The sequence below is a fragment of the Aspergillus mulundensis genome (genome assembly GCF_003369625.1).
Source record: "Aspergillus mulundensis strain DSM 5745 chromosome Unknown scaffold_2, whole genome shotgun sequence".
NCBI classification, from domain to species: Eukaryota; Fungi; Ascomycota; class Eurotiomycetes; order Eurotiales; family Aspergillaceae; genus Aspergillus; species Aspergillus mulundensis.
In genome coordinates, this window is record NW_020797890.1 from 3,639,209 (window position 1) to 3,652,253 (window position 13,045).

General features: G+C 52.3%; 4 protein-coding genes across 4 annotated transcripts; 2 read left to right on the top strand and 2 right to left on the bottom strand.

Annotated features, from left to right (window-relative positions):
* Positions 1-1,020: 1,020 nt before the first annotated feature.
* Positions 1,021-5,454, top strand: spt6 (chromatin-remodeling histone chaperone SPT6; the record flags this gene model as incomplete). Its single annotated transcript, XM_026745818.1, has 4 exons — positions 1,021-1,194; positions 1,267-1,446; positions 1,505-5,150; positions 5,204-5,454. 4 exons carry the CDS (start codon positions 1,021-1,023, stop codon positions 5,452-5,454), a joined length of 4,251 nt encoding a protein of 1,416 aa, XP_026606684.1.
* Positions 5,455-6,087: 633 nt separating this feature from the next.
* Positions 6,088-8,949, top strand: DSM5745_03803 (oxysterol-binding protein related protein OSH3; the record flags this gene model as incomplete). Its single annotated transcript, XM_026745819.1, has 2 exons — positions 6,088-6,114; positions 6,178-8,949. The coding sequence occupies 2 exons, from the start codon at positions 6,088-6,090 to the stop codon at positions 8,947-8,949; spliced, it is 2,799 nt and encodes a 932-aa protein (XP_026606685.1).
* A 494-nt stretch (positions 8,950-9,443) lies between these two features.
* On the bottom strand, positions 9,444-10,938 carry DSM5745_03804 (IFRD domain-containing protein; the record flags this gene model as incomplete). Its single annotated transcript, XM_026745820.1, has 3 exons — positions 9,444-9,450; positions 9,546-10,700; positions 10,784-10,938. 3 exons carry the CDS (start codon positions 10,936-10,938, stop codon positions 9,444-9,446), a joined length of 1,317 nt encoding a protein of 438 aa, XP_026606686.1.
* An 826-nt stretch (positions 10,939-11,764) lies between these two features.
* DSM5745_03805 (exosome non-catalytic core subunit RRP4) lies at positions 11,765-12,971 on the bottom strand (the record flags this gene model as incomplete). Its single annotated transcript, XM_026745821.1, has 2 exons — positions 11,765-12,689; positions 12,751-12,971. 2 exons carry the CDS (start codon positions 12,969-12,971, stop codon positions 11,765-11,767), a joined length of 1,146 nt encoding a protein of 381 aa, XP_026606687.1.
* Between the last annotated feature and the right edge of the window lie 74 nt (positions 12,972-13,045).

Below are 13,045 nucleotides of genomic sequence, written 5' to 3' on the forward strand. Positions count from 1 at the left end.
CAGGTCAACCGTTCGTGACAAAACCGTGAGCCACCCAGGTGGATTGTTCGTTGGGCGCCAGATGCAGACAAGTGCCGCAGGTCCAAGCCAACAAGGTGGGGGTTTCCCCTGGACCTAGCTGCGACAGTCGGTGTCAGATAGTCAGTCTCTTAACGTTGTCCTGAAGCCCGCCAAGTAGGGATCGACGCAACTGCGAGATGCTTTAGGTGAAAAATCAACAAGACGATAGTATCGGCAACCGGGGAAGTGAGGAACATCCGACCGAAGGGGACGACGGACGATGGACGGATTTCAGGACGACCTAATGCTGGTGGAGCTCGGGCGGAGATAGAGGGAATTGGCAAACACAGGCGCCTAGAGGGCTTGGCTAGATAGCTAACCCCGTATTAAATATTGATTGAATAGAGGCTCCAACACAACTATTGTTATCTTAAATAACAAATTGAAGCTATACTGAGGCTATTTGTTTGTAGACTGAAGATCACTCCAGTGAGTTTAGTCCTAACAAAGGTAAATACGGAGTAGATGTACTTTCTTTCAACGGAACCGTGCTGGCACTCAGATTCTGATCTCAGATATGGCTATTACGGAGTACGGTACAGAAGAATACTTCTAGGTCTCCTACAGACATTCAAGAGCATCAAGCACCACACTGACTGTCAAGAACTTGACCAGGGTTTTAATGTGAGGCTGGACGTATGCCGCTGCTTTGATACATAGTAGAGCAGGTATCAAGCACGTGATGCATTAGCCACAGAAGCAGCCACCTGCATTAGGCGGTGAGAAAGTCAGCCTCACAACCAGAAAAGAGTCCGGCCAACCAGCCATCCATGCCGGAGGTCGTTCTTTGAGCTCCCCAGACTTTCGCAACGCAAACTTCTCGTCGAGGTGGTGACTCGTCTTTATAGATCTTTCGCGCTTCTTGGACATAAAGCGCTTCTTAGTTCATCGCGGCGCATTGCCTCACTCGTACCTTCACGAACCCTTCCATCTCGCCTCTAGAAAGTCTGACAACCCACGATGAGCGCCCGGGACCTCGTGGAGGGGGAGGCCATGTTGGACGATGAGGAGAATGAGGAGGAGCTTGTTGATGAATATGGCGAAGGCGGAGAACGCCTCGGTAGAGGTGGCAATCATTACGATTCAAGCGAGGAGGATGAAGATGAGGATGATGACGAAGAGGCAGCTCGCGCTGTAAGTTACATCTCCACAGCATGATGCGCGCTTTAGCTCTCGTCGTTTGTACTAACCAAAGGCGATGGCTAGGTCCGAGAAGGATTCATTGTCGACGAAGACGAAGAAGAGGACGACCGCGAGCATCGCCGACGGGAGAAAAGGAAACGAAGACGCGAAGAACGAGAACGCGAAGATGAACATCTCGACGCTGAAGATCTTGAACTGATCGGCGAGCTCAATCCGGGGCTCCAATCTGCAGCTGCAGCAGATGTATGATTTCCTCGAGATTACTACTAATCGGACGAGACGAATTGCTAACAGGCTGCAGTCGAAATTCAAGCGCCTCAAACGCGGTCATAAAGATCGAGATTCGCGGCAGCCGTCTCAGGCCATTAATGACTTCTTCAACTCCGACGAAGAAGATGAGCCCGCACCAGACTACCACAGGCACCCAAGGCATCCGGGCGATGAGATGGACGATTTCATCGAAGAAGATGTGTTCTCGGACGATGAAGGAGTAGAAAAGGAAGATTTAGAGGTTGCCCGTCCCAGGAAATCTATTGGCTTTGGGGCCACGGATACCACTGGCCTTGACGAGAACGCTCTTGATGACATGCGCGCTGCTTTTGGAGATGGAAACGAGTACGATTTTGCTCTTGCTATGGAGGAGGAAGAGGAGCAGCAAGAGGAAGATGTTGAAAAGCATTTAGACCTCAAGGATGTCTTTGAGCCGTCGCAACTTGCCGAAAAGATGTTGACCGAAGAAGATAACCAAATTCGCATGGTAGACGAGCCTGAACGACATCAGATTGCGCGCAAACCTTACCGCAATGTTGTATTAAGCGAAGACCAATTCCGAGAAGAAGCCGCCTGGATTTCAAACCTCATGCTCCTGAAGAAACGGCTTGAGCCAGAGCTTCGCGAACCGTTCCAGCGCTCCGTGGCTAAGGTTCTGGAGTTTCTCGTCACCGATGACTGGGAGGTACCGTTTATTTTCCAACATCGGAAGGATTACATGATTCACACAGTCAAGGTCCCCGTAGATGGGGCTTCAGCAGACGATCCAGGCGCTCAATATACAATCCGGGCAGAGAAGTTGCTGAACATGACCGATTTGTGGGATATTTTTGACCATGACCTCAAGTTCAAAGCCCTGGTTGAAAAACGCAACACTATCCAAAAAACATATGACAACATCCGAGCGGTTTTCTCAGTCGACGACTCGATTGTGGAGGAAATGCTACCCGTAGCAACTACCATGGAGGAGCTACAGGACGTCCAGGATTATCTTCATTTCCAGTACGCCTCGCAGATAAGAGATCTGACCCTCACCAACGGAGACGCTACCGGGGAAGTCCAAAGACGAAAGGCGCTCACGAGGAACTTTTTCGAGCGTGTCCGAAATAGCAAGGCGTATGGTCTCGTACGCGCGTTTGGTATCTCAGCAGATGCATTCGCTCAAAACTGCTTGAAAGAAGGCCGTCGTCAATACACGGAAGATCCTTCTGAGCGTCCGGACGACATGGCGGATGGGTTCGTTGATAATGATTTCAACAACTCATCGCAAGTAGTCAAGGCGGCCAAGGGTATGTTTGCAGAGGAAATTGTGATGAGTCCTAAGATGCGCAAAGTCATCCGCCAAGCTTACTACATGAATGGTGCCGTGGATTGCTTCCGCACTGAAAAAGGCCTGCGGCGCATTGATGAACAACACCCATACTATGAATTCAAGTATCTGCGAGACCAACAACTTAGCGATATCGCGCGCAGCCCAGAACTATTCCTCCGCATGTTGAAGGCAGAAGAGGAAGGTCTGATCGAGGTCAAGGTGCGATTTGAGAACTTTGAAAACTTCCGCAAGCGGTTATACCCCAACATCGAGTCGGATAACTACAGCGAACTCGCAGACTCTTGGAATCGTATGCGACGCGAAGCTGTTGATTTAGCTCTAGGAAAGCTAGAGCGCGTGATCAACCGCAGTGTTAAGGAGAACATTCGCCAGGAATGCGAAAATCATGTTGCAAAAGAATGCCGAGAGGCTTTCTCTCAACGCTTGGATCAGGCCCCATATAAGCCGAAAGGTATGATTTTGGGTACGGTTCCTCGCGTCTTGACGCTGTCCACAGGCACCGGAGTTGTCGGCCGAGCCCCCATTCATTGGTCTTACGTTGAGGAGGACGGTCGGGTCCTTGAAAACGGCAAGTTCACCGACTTGTCTTTGGGTGACAGGGATCGCGGCATTGCCGACGGCAAAGATTTGGACGCCCTGGTTGAGCTTGTTAATCGCCGTCACCCGGATGTCATTGGTGTGTCGGGCATGTCTCCCGAGACTCGACGATTATACAAGTTATTGACTGAAATTGTGGATACGAGGGACCTGCGCGGCGCTTTATACACTGATGACCGTGATGAGGAGGTCAGCGACCGCCTTGATGTAGTGATCGTTAACGATGAAGTGGCACGGCTTTATCAAAACAGTGAGCGGGCGAAGAAAGACCATCCCAGCTTCGCTCCCCTTACCCACTACTGCGTAGGGCTTGCCAAGTATCTGCAGAGTCCTCTGAAGGAGTATGCCTCGCTCGGTCGGGACATTGTGTCGATTCAGTTTAAGCCGGGTCAGCAGCTGGTGGCACAAGAGTTACTGCTGAAGCAGCTCGAAACCGCGTTGGTCGACATGGTAAACCTGGTTGGGGTTGATATTAACGAAGCTGTCTCGGACCAAGCTACAGCTAACCTTCTCCCGTACGTCTGTGGGTTGGGTCCCCGCAAGGCAGCACATCTTCTGAAGATAGTAAACATGACTGGAGGTGTGGTCAACAGTCGGTTTGCATTGCTTGGAGTGGGAGTGCAGTATCCGGCCATGGGAGTCAAGGTATGGAACAACTCGGCAAGTTTTCTTTACATCGACTATGAGAGCGCAGATGCGGATGCGGATCCCCTCGACAACACCCGAGTGCATCCGGAAGACTACGATATTGCTCGCAAGATGGCAGCGGACGCATTGGAGTTGGACGAGGAGGATATCAAGGCAGAAACAGATGATAATGGGCCTGGTGCCATTGTGCGCAAACTTTTCCGACAAGATGATCAGGACCGCGTGAACGACCTAATTCTCGAGGAATACGCAGAACAGCTTGAGAGGAACCTCAACCAGCGCAAGCGGGCTACACTCGAAACGATTCGCGCAGAACTCCAGCAGCCTTACGAAGAACTGCGAAAGCAATTTGTTTTCCTCAGCACAGATGATATCTTCACCATGCTCACTGGTGAGACAACAGAGACGCTTGCGGAGGGCATGGTTGTACCGATCTCTATCAAGAGCATCAGGGACGACCATATCGAAGGCAAGCTGGACTGCGGTGTGGACGCACTTGCGGGAGAATCAGAAATGACAGATCGCTACGACATCCCTGTTAGGGCTATCTACTCACTCCACCAGACTGTACCAGCCAAGGTGATGTTCCTGAATCGCAAGACCTTTACGTGTAACGTCTCGCTTCGTGAGGAGCAAGTCAGCCGGCCATCTAGGCCAGCTGCCGACCGAGCACACGCAGGCGAATGGGACCATCGCCAGGAAGATCAGGATCGGGAAGCTCTCGAGGCCAAGACACAGGACGGCGGACGGACGATGCGTGTTATCAAGCATCCGCTGTTCCGGCCGTTCAACTCCACGCAGGCAGTGGAGTTCCTCGGATCCCAAAGTCGCGGCGATGTAGTTATCCGACCGTCTTCAAAGGGACCCGACCACCTGGCCGTCACCTGGAAGGTGGCTGATGGCATCTTCCAACATATCGATGTGCTAGAATTGGACAAGGAAAATGAGTTTTCTGTTGGGCGTACGCTGAAGGTCGGAGGCCGATTCACGTACAGTGATCTGGACGATCTGATCTTCAACCATGTCAAAGCCATGGCCAAGAAGGTAGATGAGATGATGCTGCATGAAAAGTACCAAGAGGGCAGCAAAGACACGACCTGTACGTCACATTCCCACATCATTCTAAACAAATAAGTACTAACGGCTATTTAGACCAGTGGCTAGAGACATATACCAAGGCCAACCCGAGACGGTCGGCGTACGCCTTCTGCATCGACCCCAAGCATGCGGGGTATTTCTTCCTTTGCTTCAAGGCCGGAGAGCATGCGCAAGTGCATAGCTGGCCGGTCAAGGTGATTCCTCAAGGCTACGAGCTGCAGCGCAACCCTTACCCAGACATGCGGGCACTGTGTAATGGGTTTAAGCTGTTGTTCACCAATATGCAGAGTGGGAAGCGACGATAAAGCATTGGGCGATTGCATATTGTTTTCAAGCATATCCTTCTTCTTCTTCTATACTGTGTAATATTCTCTATGATTTTGCGGGGATAGGGCCTCAATACTACAACCATGACGACATCTCCAGTACTAGTACCACTAGGCACTGTCATAATTTTCCCCTGGACAAGGCTATTAGATTAAAATTACTCCATAACTTGGAAAGCTCGGTTCGTGAGTGGCCGCCCATGTGATGACGCCCTGAAAAGAGATCCTCGGTGTTTCTCGGAGGCTCCGTCCACAGCCTTAAGATCTCCGCATTATTTATGAATGACATGCGGAAGATGACAGGTTCTTCGTTCCCTCCGCTGACATTCCCCTTTCTCTTCTTCCTTGATTTATTCTCCGATCTCCCTCTGTCCTTGCAATCACCTGGACCATTGCACGATAATCCTGTTGTCTCGTGCTTCCCATTGTCAATGACCCCGTGAACCTGCTCCTCCCCCTCCTTGTCCTCAGGCACCAACTCAATCCCCTACGTACCCCTCTTACCACCCCATTTCTTCCTTTGCGCATTGAATTGCGGCCTTTTGCCGTCGTTGGCTTTCTCTCTTGTGGACGGCGAATTTGTTACTGTTCCCTTGCGAAGCTATGGCAGCCATGGAAGAGCTTGAAATCCACAGCAAGGTGAGAATGCCACCAGGAAGAGTCATGGGGTTGGAGCTGACCTAGCATCGATCTCCCTGCTAGTCTTACTTCGTCCGCTGGGTTCCTGTCAAATCCGAGCATACTATTTCCTGGAGCATCCAACCGCACAAGAAATCTCTCAACTTCGGCATCTTCAAGCATCCCGGCCAATCCGGCGTCCGCACCACGCCCAACCTGTCATCCACCGATACGCCCAGCAACGATTCAAGCGAGAACCTCGCAAATGGCGGCGCCAGCTCACGACAGAACACTTCGGCTTCTCTTACCGACAAGCTGACGGGCATGGGCTTGAAGCAAATACGATGGGTCGGTAAATGTGAGGCGGATAAGATCGTCCAGGGAACCTACGATGTGCCTCCTAATGAAGGTGGGAACTATGCGCTGGTATTCGACAACACGTTTTCGAAGCAGATATCCAAGACCGTGACTCTCGTGCTACTCACCTACCCCACTGCATTACCTCCCCAATCGGTTCCTACGACCCATGCGGCAAGTCAACCAGGGGGCGAGACGGAGTCCGCCTCGTCGCGAAGGCGGGGCAATAGCATAATGTCCAAAATGCCGCCCCAAATACAGGTTCAGGAGGGAGATGAAATGACAACAATACACACCGGTCTTCTTCTCAAGCGTCGCCGTAAGCGCCACCAGGGGTGGGCACGGCGGTTTTTCTCTCTCGACTTTACGACCTCTACACTATCGTACTTCCACGATCCGAACTCTGCTACCCTACGTGGCTCAATTCCGCTGAACCTAGCTGCGGTAGCTTGCAACGAGACTTCGCGCGAGATTTCTATCGACTCTGGCACTGAGGTCTGGCATTTGCGCGCTCGCAATGATGCCGAGTTTGCGTCATGGAAGCGCGTCCTGGAGAAGGCTTCATCCAGTAAGGGCGCCGGCGATGGGAGTCACTCGCCGAGACATCTGCATCCGAGCACGGCACTTCAGTTACCACCGCAGCATTATTTGACGAGCGCCGCCGAGGAGCGCGACTGGGCGCGGGTCGCAGAGTTGGTCGGCCGAGTCTCAGGATCCCGTGATGCTGTCCGACGACTAGCCAAGGACACGGATCCCAAGTACATGAGTCCAAATCCCCCTCGTGGACGGTCTGGGCGGTCGCCTAGTCCGCATCCAGGCGAGACTAATGGCGAAGAGAGGCGGCCATTCTGGAAACGAAAGGCTTCCAACGCGGCCTCATCTAAACTGTCCGCCCCAAGCGATACTTCTCTTGATCGAAAACCGGCCGGTCTGGCCAGTGTAGAACAAGCCAATGACACCCATGAGAGCCTCATGTCTCTTTTGCGCGACCTGGACCACGTCGTTAACGACTTTGGGGTCTTGCTCTCGGAGAGTCAACAACGTCGTCAGCCTCCTCAGCTCACCTCACAGTCGCGAATGAGCGTGGAGTCGGACAGGTCGGAGGAGTTCTTCGACGCTGTCGACGCCACCGACTCTCAATTACTTACCATCAAAGGCGACAGCGACGAAGATACAGTAGCGGATGCCCCGGCCGATGTTGTTGCTGACGATGCACCATCAGATAGCGACGATGATGTCTCAGAACCCGCAGACACAGGTGAAGCGCACGATCAACAGTCTCCATTATTCCCAGCGCGCCCTAAAACCCTCATACCACTCCCGCTCGACCCGGTCCCCCGTCGAAACAATATTCCCGCGCCAACGGTGATGCCACCCAGCTTGATTGGATTCCTCCGCAAGAACGTCGGCAAGGACCTCTCCCAGATCTCAATGCCTGTATCCTCCAATGAGCCTCTCTCTCTACTTCAGCGGGCCGCGGAGGTCATGGAATACTCAGCCCTTCTTGACAAGGCCGCACAAGTCAGCGACGCAAACGAACGACACCTCTATGTAACTGCGTTCGCTCTCTCCTCCCTTTCCAGTAGTCGCGTTCGCGAACGAGCAATCCGCAAACCATTTAATCCCATGCTCGGCGAAACCTACGAGCTTGTCCGTGAGGATATGGGCTTCCGCTTCATCGCCGAAAAGGTTTCCCACCGTCCCGTCCAGCTTGCCTACCAAGCAGACAGCAAAGACTGGAGCCTCGCCCAGTCCCCGCGGCCCTCTCAGAAATTCTGGGGTAAATCCGCTGAAATCGTCACAGAGGGTAAACTCCGCATCACTCTGCACTCCACAGGAGAACACTTCTCCCTGTCGCCGGCAACGTCCTTCCTCCGCAACATCATCGCCGGCGAGAAATATGTCGAACCAGTCGGTGAGATGACCGTGCACAACGAGACGACGGGAGCCCGCTCAATCTCCACCTTTAAGGCTGGCGGAATGTTCTCCGGCCGCTCGGAGGAAGTATCCACCAAGCTCGTCGATGCGTCCGGCCGCGAACTGTCCATCTCCCTCACAGGTTCCTGGACCTCCTCCCTCTCCCTGTCCGGAGGCTCTTCAGGAACCTCAACAATCTGGACTGCAGGCCCCCTTGTCTCCAACGCTCCTAAACACTACGGCCTCCCGGCCTTTGCTGCAGCCCTCAACGAAATTACCTCTATCGAAGACAAGAAGATCCCCGCCACCGACTCCCGGCTGCGCCCTGACCAGCGCGCCCTTGAAGACGGCGATGTAGACCGCGCCGAGGAAGTCAAGGTACAGCTTGAGGAAGCGCAGCGCGCAAGGAGACGCGATATGGAAGCTTCCGGTCAGAGCTGGGAGCCGAGGTGGTTCATGAAGGTTGATGAGGTGGCGGACGGCGAGGTTTTCTGGCGGTTGAAGGGGGGAAAGGATGGGTACTGGGAAGAGAGGAGCAAGGGGAGCTGGAATGGAGTGTCGCCGGTATTTGAGATGAATTAGGTGTTTAGATGGATGAGATGTAGACGTTGAGGTTTGGTACATCGCGTGTGTGGGCATGAGTGTGAGATAGAACACAGCATGGGGTTTTCATGTGAAATAATCTATTCGGCATAAATCCTATTTTGCTATTACATGACTCTGAGGATATAAGTACGATTCTGGCTTTTGGTTTGCAGGTTTCGGTCTATGATCTCATCTAGTGTGTCCTGGAATGTTGTCAATATATATATTGTCAGCGAAGCTCAGCCATTTGTATAACTCTATCTCTGTGCTAAGGAAATCTACTCGCTATTATGCAAAGAAAGATGGAGGCTCAAATTAATGCATAACCAACTTTTCAATCTGTAGATGAAAGATTAAGAAAGACCTTGGGCACCAGCCAAAATCCGGCCACGATTGGCCGGTTTCAGGAAATCAGGGAATACACATAAGCAAAAACGGGAGTAAGGAGCAAAAATAGATGAAGACTCGTCTAATCAAAATAGGAAAAATTTCTAAAAACTGGGTACGGACATCAGCGTCACTAATACACGAATTTTCCCCCTCCCGCCCCGCGTTGACTCTGCCGTAGCTTATCTGTAGCGCGACGCTCGTACGAGTCAGGTCTGCGCATCATCACCACGGGGAGACTGTCAAGAACAGCAGTGTTTCCTTCAAAGTAGTGGACAGGAAATCCACCCTGGAGTATACGGCGCAGGGAGTTGAGGCGGACCCATTTCTCCCAGCGGTCAATATGCATGACGCCCTGTTGGCCAATCTTGACAGTGAGCTTGCTACCGCGGTACTCGTCATAAAACGGGCCGTGACGCGGGTCTGCGACAGTCTCACGGATGGAAGCAAAGCTCTTGCGGAGATCCCTCTTGTCGCGTTTGTTGATGCGTTTGCTGTGGAATGTTGCAAGTGATTGCAGCTGACGCTCGAGCTCGGGTGTGTCGTGGTAAGGATTGTAGCGTTTGACCCGCTTGGGGCCGTCGCGCAGGACCTCTTCTTTCGGACGAGTATCAGGGCTTTCCTCTTCGTTGCTGTCATCTTCTTCACCTTCGTCCGACCAGCTCTCCTGAGGAGAGTAGCTTCTCTCGTATAATAGGGCGATGTTCTCGCCGGCCGCGATTTGTACACTCGGGTCGCCACTGTTCAGTTGATCGACGAATATTTGAATGAACTCTTCGCTTTCGCTTGAGAGGTCGTTGATCTCTGTCGCCATGAAACCCCATTCTTGTAGAGCCGCGGTGACACAAACGGCGGCGCCGTCTTGCGCATCGATGGATTGTCCGTCAGAGGCGGCAATGTCCAGAAGGAACGTCATCTGGTCCTCAATGCCCTCAACTCCAGCACCGCCAAACATAGTGCATGTTCCTAGGCAATGGATTGCTGCTGCTTTGATTACGTCGGAGGAGTTTCGAATGGTACGGGTGAGTAGCGGCTCCGCATGTTCGAATATGGTATTGTCTGCCGCGGTGATTGCCAGAAGCTCTAAAGCACGCATTGCAAGCGTCGTCTCTCGAACACTGGTCTCGGTTCTGATGCTGCGAGTAAAGGCGGCTAGAAGGTCAGGGACGCGACTCCGGATCAGGTCCTCCACATAGTGAAACTTGGAGAGGCGACAGTATGCTGCATAATTTTCTTCACGGCTAAGCGCGCTGCTGCGCTTGCGATCCAAAACATCATCAATAACTTCGAGAAGCTCTTGTTCCCAATTGTTGTTATCATTTTCGGTGTCAATACTCTCCAAATCGTCAAAAGAAGCGAGGCTGCGGTAAAACATGTTAGCATAGGGCTATGACATCATCTTCGTACACGGAAAAGTAATCGAGAATTTGGAAGAAAAGCTCACCTGACCGCCGTGTCATCACTCAAATTCCCTGCATCCTCATCATCTGAAGTCTGTCTGCTTGCGTTTCGCGATGACTGACGAGAAGTGTGAGCCGAGTTTGTGCGTGAAGGTGATGTGCGGCGAGAGCCTTCCCTCGAGGCGGCTTTGCGAGACATGGTTTTGCCGCTCTCAAGGGCCCGTCGACGAAGATCATGCATATTTAAGGACGGAAAGGGTGTAGGGTAGTTTTTGAGACAGCGTTGGATAAAAGGCGAGGAGACAAATGCCTGTGGTTCGTTTGCGAAAACAGGCGCGATAAGAGCCCTGCGATAGAAGATAGAGGGATAGCGGCAATGAGCGCCAGAAGCGCTGCGTGAGTTATCGATTCTGACTATTTAAGCGGTAACGAGTATAGCGAAAAGTGAGTGGTTGATTGAGAGACAAATGACATGGTAATCTTGAAGATTATGGTGAAAAGGTGTTCGACAGTAGTGGCTTGTCCGAAAGACGAGACAGTACCGGGCCAGGAATTATGTTAGACGAGAAGGAAGACCTTGAGTAATGAAGCAAGGCCTACAGGTGAACGTTGACGGAAACAGGAAGTTTGCGAGGATGAAGGCGTTGAAGAGCACATGGAAGCTGGATCCAAACCTAAGGATGACGTTGCCCACACTTCCCGGCCAATACTTCGCTCTTGTAGACGGCAGTAGTTGGATAAAATGAGTCACACGGCCTATACACTGGACTCGTGTATTCTTTTCTAATTCTTTCCTCTGTGCCACAGAGCAGGATTTGCGACGCCCCTCAAAGTTAGTCCTGCTGCCCTGCATGATCCTGCATTCGGCCATACACCACCAGCCTTGAAGCTCAGGCACCAATGATGAAGGGCGTTATCACCACGTGATGCGGGGTCATTATCGACTCGCGAATGCAATTTTAGAAATTATTCATCACAAGTACTCTGAGTTACTAGACTGGGTATCGAATATGTCATCATTTAAATCAGCCCTGCTGTGCTGTTGCTAATTGAATGATCCTGTTAGCTTGGGCTCCTTCGAGGTACTCTCGTCCTTCCCGCTGCCGCCCATCTTCGTCGTAGTCATCGCCCTGCTCCAAATCGGCCTGGAGGCTGGCATCGTATGCAGCCATGACAGTTTGCTCATCCACGCGCAACCCTCCCTGGACAAGCACCCGGATACACTGGGCCAGCCGGGCAATCTCACGTCTTGTGGCGGGTAAGATTTCGTCGTTCTGGCTAGAGTAAACCGAGTTTGAGACCATTTCCTCCATGCGCGTGATCGACACGCTCTCTGTGGTGGAGGAAGCAGCTGCCGTGCCCTCAACGTGCTTCGAGATCCAGATATACCCGTTTACTCCCAGGACAATGTCTACATCGCCGCCGCCATTAGAAGTCGGTATCGTGAACATTTGTCTGCGTGAACGAACAACTCCGGTAGTTGATCCCGCCCCCAGTCCTCCCTTGGTTGATGAGCTAGATGCGCCACTACCACCTGCCCCGGCTACTGCGAGAAAAACCCCATTGCGGAGTTTACCATACTTGAGCGACCGTGTGTGAAGCGACGCCGCGCCATCTGAATGCACCGTTTGTACCTCCGCGACAAGCAGATCGCCCTCGCTGAAGAACGTCCGGATCTGCAGTTCATCCGCGCTCGTTCGTCGACGCAGGATACCTCCAGGTAGGTTGATCGCAGAAAGTGGTAGCTGAGCCAGTAGAGGAGCTGCCACATCGACCTTCCACCGTCTAGACTGAACTTCGACTATGCGTCCGACAACCAAGTCGCCGATTTCCGGCGTGTAACGGGCACGGAGCGGCTGAACGGAGAGTAGTTTGTTTGTCTTTTGAACGGTGCCAGCAACTGTGGCAATGATCGATGTTGACAGAGGGTTTGTATATGTTCCATGACCTCTAGATGGAAGAGCGACGTCAGCGAGAAGGCGAAGAACCCAGATAGATGAAGAAAACATACCTCATCCACTGCGGGTCATCTGTGACAACTTCTCCCGGTGTAATTATTCCCGTTCCAATATCCGTCCCTTCTATTAAGCGAGCCCTCTTGGTCGGTCGTGATGATTTCGCGGGTGTGAGCGCAACGCCGCCGTCGGAGTCGACAGACATCTCGTCAAAGTCGGACTCGGGGTACGTCGCCTCGACATCGTTTGCAATTGGTGGTAAAATTGTGATCGCCATTGCGATATTCTCCAGTATTTGAAGAAAGCTGGACTGTAGGCGATTTTGTGCTGCGTTCTGAGGCGAGTTTGCTG